Source organism: Leptodactylus fuscus, chromosome 4, assembly GCF_031893055.1.
Source record: "Leptodactylus fuscus isolate aLepFus1 chromosome 4, aLepFus1.hap2, whole genome shotgun sequence".
In the NCBI taxonomy this organism is placed as follows: domain Eukaryota; kingdom Metazoa; phylum Chordata; class Amphibia; order Anura; family Leptodactylidae; genus Leptodactylus; species Leptodactylus fuscus.
The window spans coordinates 132,416,616-132,424,020 of NC_134268.1; the positions used below are offsets into that span (position 1 = coordinate 132,416,616).

The following is a 7,405-nucleotide window of genomic DNA, read 5'->3' on the forward strand; positions in this document are numbered from 1 at the left end:
GATGAGTGAGTACTATTCGAAATGGCCATTTTGAATAGTACGCACCCATAGGAATGAATGGATGCAGACGGCAGGCAGGGGGTTAAGCGGCCAGCCGCTTCCTTTCACTTCTATGGGTGCGTGCTATTCGAAATGGCCGTTTCGAATAGTACTCGCTCATCTCTACTAAGGGACAGTTCACATGTGGAAAGATTTGTTGCAGAAATTCCTGCATCTAGATGGGGTTATTTTCGTAGCATGCGCATGAATTTCTGCAAGCTCTGATTAATTAAATCATTGCAGAAATTACAGCAAGTTATTTGCTGCATGTGAACATAGTCTGATGAATTGATAGCAATTTATATTATTATTTCTGTCAGGTAAAATATTGGATTTTCTTTTCTTCTAGACTCCAGACTTTTTGTCTTCAAGCAATGTCATCTTGAACAATGGTCAGACCGGCAGCCTTCTCATACAGTATGATCGCTGCGAATATGTGCCCTGCGCAATTTCTACTTTCTTGACTTGGCTAATAAGGATATAGCAATGGAAAGGAAGCCAGCGTTGTGGAATAGACTTCAGAACCTCTTGTCAAGTGTTCCATTAATGTATTTAGTTGCATTTCTTGCAAGAGTGGTTCTTATAACTTATGGTGTTTATCAAGACCGCACAATGTTGGTGAAATTCACAGATATTGACTACCACGTCTTCACAGATGCCGCTCGCTACGTCACTCAGGTAATGGCCACCTTCAGGGTGTCTTATTGAAACTGGTGTCTTCTTCATACCAAAAAAATCATTTAAAGTTCTAGAAAGTGTCCATGTTTCACAATAATAGAGCAATAAATGAGCACTGCCACCAGATAATTGTATAATGGAGTCACCATTTATTTTAATATGACTTCCCCATTTTGAGTTATGTATGAATTACATGTGAAGCCTCTACCGTGGAATATGGATGACCGGTACAAGGTTAGTGCAGAACAAGTCAGCAGATGTTATAATATGCATTGATATCGCACCAACTTATTTCATAGCAGTTTACAACTCATAGGATACAGGTATGGACAAAATATAAAATGGGGTGACACAAAAGGCAAAATTTATGGCTTCAGGCAGTATTTGTGTGTGCACAGATATAAAGTGCCTATGACGGTGAGGAGCGTAAAGGATAGTGTTGGAAATAGAAATCAGGTTCTGAGGAATAATGAAGAAAGGGGTTAAACTGAGAAAAGATTAAGGAATATAAAAGTTTGCCTAAAAACATGTCTTTTGGACATACAAGAAACTTTGGATATTGAAAATAATCCTGAAGCCCAGACAACTGGTGCAGCTTGAGAAGGGGCAGATTGGGACGCGAAAGTGGCCCTGCAAAAAATTTGGCCTGGGACCTAGAAAGTGGCCCCATTTTATAGGTGGGCTCAGTGCAAGTAGACAGAGTCAATACAAGTAGGCAGGGCCATCACAAGTAGCTCCTCCACGTAAAGCAGTCCTGTGTGAAGTAATTTTGCACAAGACTGCTTTACATGGAGGAAGAGGCAACAGTCCCATGTAAGTTACCATGTGCAACTGAAACACATAGGGCTGCCTGCTTTCTATGTAAAGTTACAGACAGTGGGGTCAGGGTGGCAATTAAACTGTAGGTGCCACAGCGGCCAGTAGAATGAGGTATCTATAGTCAAGATGAAAATCAAGCAAGTTATAAAAGGCCAGATTCTAAGATATTTTTGAGGTGTAGGTGACTTGATCATGCAAATAATTAAATCCAGGAAGTGCAGGAATAATCTGCTGCAGATAGAACCCCAATGGCAGAACCACACATTAACATAGAAATGTCAGGTTTAGGTTAGTGAATGGTAGAAACACTTAGAAATACTCAGTGTCAGAGTCTGGAAATGATGTTAGAGAGAGGCCATTAACTTCCCTTTGTTCCCTCTACAAATCTATAGAAGAGTACCAACATGGTATATAACATGGCACATCATAGAAGACATGAAAGGTCCAGTTTAAAGGTGTTGTCCAGGATGAAATTTTTTTTAAAAATTATGTCAGAAGAGGTAACAGCGATAATGCTAATGACATTACTCAGTCCTTTCCTTTGGCTGCTGCTTGGCCACTGGACTCTTAGGCTAAGGCCCCAAAGCATGGTTGTTTTCCCTACTGCGCTTCCATTATACCTATAGGGAAACCGGAGGCGTTTCCGTTTGTATAATTGACATTTACTAGAATCCCTTCACTTTTCTGTAACTGTAAAGCGCCGTGTATTTTTCTGCGGTGTTTACACCACGTGAGGCCCTGGCCTTAAGCTGCGAGTTAGCAGAGTCACTTCAATAAAATGGAGGCTTTCCAGAATCTCTTTTTCAGATTTCCTTTTAGATATCAGTCTACTGGACTTTTTCAGAACTATAATTGGATAGTACCATGTGATAGGTTCTCATTAACTAAATTTTCCTTTTCTTTAGGACAAGAAAGATGACTGTTTTTGGATATTTGTACTTATTAACAGTTCCCTCTTTCTTATTTCAGGGATCTTCTCCTTATGAGAGAGCAACATACCGCTACACACCATTACTTGCCTGGATTTTAACACCAAATATCTACCTCACAGAAGTGTATGGAAAGTTATTGTTTGTGTGCTGTGACTTAATTGCTGCATTCCTAATCCACAGACTCCTCACTCTCCAAGGCCTGGATAGCCGCACTGCTTGCAAGTTCAGTGCTTTCTGGCTGTTTAACCCTTTGCCTATAGCCGTGTCTAGCAGGGGGAATGCAGAATCGGTCTTGGCTGTTCTCGTATTATCAGCGCTGTATTATGTGAAGAAGCGTCACCTTGTAAAGGCTGCAGTTGCTTATGGCATCTCAGTGCATATGAAGATCTATCCTGTGACTTATCTGTTGCCCATTGTACTGTCACTACAGACACCAAGAACTAAAGGAAATAAGACACATGTAGTGAGGGGATCAGTTCTGAAATTCTTTAAAAATTCTTGGGAGCTATTGCTGAGGCTCCTCAATTGGGACACTCTAACCTTTGGATTTGTATTCAGTTTTACTTTATTTACACTTACTTTTGTCTTCTACTTTAGGTAAGATTTGTTTTCACTTTATGTTGAAATGGTTTCATAGCAAGAAAGATTTGTGGTTACAAGTTAACCTTGGTATAAAATGAGCATAAATGTTCTGAATTGTGGGGCATCTAGGTATAGAACACATTCTGACTCAGTAGATCATTGGGTGTGGTGGTATGGTATATGTCATAGGAGAGGGATGTGGGTTAAATACACCAAAAATGCATCAAATTGTGCTAAAATTGCGTCAAAGTAAGGCAACTAGCAAGTGATATAAGCTTAGACTACACAGCAACCAACACCAGCTACTGTGATAAAACTAGCACAATTTCAGAATACCTATCTAAGCTTTACTGCATTAGTAAATGTGGGCCAGTGTTTTTTAGAAAAACGCTGACATTTTTACGACCGTTTTTCATGCAGATTTATTTATTTTGCCGAAACCAGGGATGGATTAAGCAGGAATGAGAAATACACTCTTCAAGCAGCCTGTCAAAAAGTGACTCCTTTGGAGAACTGTAGCTCTGTTAGTGTACCTGAAATGAAGTCTGGAAGGTTCTAGCTACTATAGACTATAATGGGGTCCATGTGGTTTCTACTCGGTGACCACACGAATCATGCAACGAGAAAAGTCCTGCAAACAGCACTTTTTTTTTTTTCTCCACATGATTTGTGCGGAAACCCAACAGAATCCACACAGATTCCATTATAGTGTATGGGGTCCGTGTGGTTTCTTAGCTAACTGCTTTTTAATGCGTATAGGTCTTTGTTTGTGGGAGTCCCTAAGCGGACTCCCCAAATGGAATACTGAACGCAGATGTGAACCAGGCCTTAGGCGTTTAGTAGTTTGCCAAAGTGATATACCAAGGTCCCCTTCACTTTGCAACAACTGTGGTTAATCGGCACTTTGTCAATTATCCCTCACCTTAATCCAATATTTGAGGTTTTAAGTGGGTAAAAGCTTTACATTCAATCTGGATTTTATGTCCCTCCCAACAAAGAATGGAAAGGCCTCAAATGGATCATACCATGTTTGATTTCTCCATCTTTGAAGTTCCTGTACAACAGGCTGCATTACCTTTTGTAGACCAAGCATTTACTATTTGCATAACTCGACTAGGTGAGCTTATACCTGTACTTTATACATTTCCGTATATATTTAAGTACAGCGACAGTGCCCTATAAAGCACCTATGTTACTAGTCTCCTCAGGCCTAGTAAGTGAACATTGAGATGTTGTAGGGCTTGCACTTTGCCATACTGGACCATCTGTCTACTTGCATTGTAGTTGTGTTTGCCATTTCCTGTATTTCACAAAAGAAACTAGCAGGAGTGGCGCTGAACTTGCCCCTACAGAAGTGACCTGCTATACATATGCCATTGTTGTAGACTAGCTTAACTTTCCTATATGTGTTTTTGGGTTTTTTTCTACAGCTATGGCTGGGATTTCCTAGAGCAGACTTACCTTTATCACCTGACCAGGAGAGATATTCGACATAATTTTTCCCCCTACTTCTATATGCTCTACCTAACTGCAGAGAGTGACTGGAGTGCTGCCCTTGGCCTTGTTGCCTTTCTACCTCAGATATTGCTGCTCTTTATTGTGTCCATATACTATTATAAAGACCTGAACTTCTCCTGCTTCCTGCACACCGCTATCTTTGTGAGCTTCAATAAAGTGTGCACATCTCAGGTAAGCTGAAATCATGGATGAACCTAATTCTAATGTAATGTGGGTCAAAAAGAAGAGTACAGAGTACATACCGCTACAGTGTCTTAGCATTTACCATCTCTATAATGTTCCAGCTTTAGGCCAAAGATGGTCGTGTCTTCCCATGGCACTTCCCTTACCTATTCCTAATATCAAACACTGCTCAATCTTTTTGTGAGTAGAAGTCGGGGGCACAATGTGACTCCATTCACTAACAGTAGTGAAGTAGTTGCAGGACGACATGGCAACTTTTGATCGCTCAACAGTAGTCGTGGCCAAAGATACCATGAGACCCTAGTATTAAAGAGGGCCCTTCATGTCCTCTAAGATAGGCTATAATATAAACCATTACAAAGCGGACAGAGTGCTGAATTCAGTGCATTTTTAGCTTTGTATCTTCCCCTGTTCCAGAAATCTGGGTGCCATTACTTGAGACTATGATATCACTGTACTGTCGGGGCTGGCCTTACAGATGACACACTTCCATAGTCTTATACTTTACTGTGAAGGCGGTGTTCCCCACCACCCATCGATGATGCTGAGCCCCAGTGATATTGCTAGCCATGACTAACAGCGCTGATATCTTGTGTGCAGGGGTCCATCAATAACAGAAAACAGATAACCCATTAAAGTCTTTTATAAACTAGAAAATAGAATCTTTAATAACATTAAGAATGTTTGTGTTTTTACCTTAGTATTTCTTGTGGTACCTTTGCCTTTTGCCACTGGTTATGCCTGGCCTCAAGATATCATGGCAGAAGAGCATCTTTATTCTTATTTTATGGTTCAGTGGACAGGTAACAATTTTCATTAATTATTAATAAATAAGCATGTTTTCCCTTATAGTTATAGTGTCTTAATCTAAATGGGATGTGCAGTTTTAAAAAACATTATTTGTCTGATATTCTAACACTTTAGCCCTTTATACTTTGAAATTGTGTTATATACATAACAGTACTGCGCTCTTTAAATTTCTTTTACGTTTTCCCAATATAGAAAGCAATAGCATATTGCTAGGACATTTAAGGCCCTACCATTCATGAGTCCTGATTGTACCCGCTTGGCTATGCTCCTAATGCACTTTTCTGTGTTTGGAACCACAAAACAACTCAACTCAGTGGCTCAGCTCTCTGCATACTGCTGGCTAGGAGCACTACTTTATAGGATTAATGCCAAAGGGTCCTCTCCCCCTCCATTCTTCAGGGCTTGGAAAACTACTGGTTAAATCAGTGGTAGACAACCTTGAAGACTTCAGCTGTTGAGGAACTACAACTCTCATGCATACTCTTCTGTGAGCTCCCTACAGACATAGGTTGCTACTCCCTGAATTAGTGTTATGTCATATCCTAGTTGCCTAATTGATTCACTTAGTAAAAACTAGATCCATTTCTGAAGATACGATTGCTTTACTAGATTTTGCCTAATGGAACTTACCACTCAGCTTTTCTTTATCTTGCAGGCATTGTGGCTGGCTCCAGCCTACTTTTTGGAATTTGAAGGACTCAACACATTCATATTTGTTTGGCTGGCTGGTCTTGCCTTCCTCATTGTAAATAGCTATGTGCTTGCCCAAATTATTCTCAGCTACAACCTTGGACGCCAACACATTAGAAAACATAAAGAACATTAACATTCATGTTGAGGCCACACATACCATGTTTGATTTATTGGGGCATTTTCCTTAAGGACTTTGGTTAATAAGTGATTGTTTTACTCATGAACTTTGACAATTCCAATAGGACTACTATCTCACTAGTAAGAAAATCAGGAGTGACCTTCAAACCTTATTACTTCTTTAGGAATATTGCAGTTGTAAACAATGGATGTGACATTACCTTGTGTCTAAAGCAAAAGTTGCACTCACCAGCCCACCGCTGTTGGGATCCTAGGTGTCAAACCTCCAATCTGATTATTCAAGATGCAGACTCTTGTCTTTCACATCTGCTTTGCAAATGTCATCTGATAGGACAGGAAGAATAAAGCTGTAGGACAAACCACCATGAGGCTAGGTTTACATCTGCGTCAGTCTCCACCGCAGAATCTGCCAGAAATCAGCAGACTTTTCTCTACCCTGGCTGACACCTGATGGACCCCATTACAGTCTATGGAGTCTACAGGTAACCAGTGGACCCGAACAAGGAAGATCCCATCACAATTGTAACCTAAACGATGGAGAGCTCTGCGCAAATGTGAACCTAGCCTAAAAGTCAAATGTAACCAAAGCTTAAGCCTCTTTGTCAGTATAGTTTGTTTTCCTCATTTCAGAGTAGTACATATTAAACAGGCCCTGTTACCAGAAAAGGCTTTCGTTTAGATGACAGGACTTGTCTAATGCTCAATGAGAACTCTTTAAAGTGCAAGGGATCAAGCTGTAACGTTAGAATATGTCATAAACATCAGACCGCCATTGATCATCTGCAATCTTCAGACAAGCGCTGCAGCCTCTTCTTTACTTGCTAAGTACAATGTCATATATTATGCAAAGGATGTTCTTCACACTCCACGTCATCGATTTTCACTTTAACACAAACAGGCCATGTAGCCCATGGACATGACAAGGGCTCACCAGCCTGCTTCTGCTGCGAACAGGTGATCTGGGCTCTGCACCCTTGCTGATCTATGATTGATGACTTACCACCAGAAAAGGA

At 40.5% G+C, this 7,405-nt stretch overlaps 1 protein-coding gene across 1 annotated transcript; it reads left to right on the top strand.

The window, feature by feature from the left end:
* Positions 1-393: 393 nt before the first annotated feature.
* On the top strand, positions 394-6,552 carry PIGM (phosphatidylinositol glycan anchor biosynthesis class M). Its single transcript, XM_075272210.1, has 5 exons — positions 394-717; positions 2,506-3,065; positions 4,481-4,739; positions 5,453-5,554; positions 6,217-6,552. Exons 1-5 carry the CDS (start codon positions 526-528, stop codon positions 6,385-6,387), a joined length of 1,284 nt encoding a protein of 427 aa, XP_075128311.1. The 5' UTR covers positions 394-525; the 3' UTR covers positions 6,388-6,552.
* Positions 6,553-7,405: the final 853 nt, after the last annotated feature.

Excerpts from the sequence above, each read along its gene's own strand:
- PIGM (XM_075272210.1), top strand. The coding sequence starts at position 526 with ATGGAAAGGAAGCCAGCGTTGTGGAATAGACTTCAGAACCTCTTGTCA. Across the intron at positions 718-2,505 it reads CCGCTCGCTACGTCACTCAG|GGATCTTCTCCTTATGAGAG; the intron begins GTAATGGCCACC and ends TTCTTATTTCAG. Across the intron at positions 3,066-4,480 it reads ACTTTTGTCTTCTACTTTAG|CTATGGCTGGGATTTCCTAG; the intron begins GTAAGATTTGTT and ends TTTTTTCTACAG.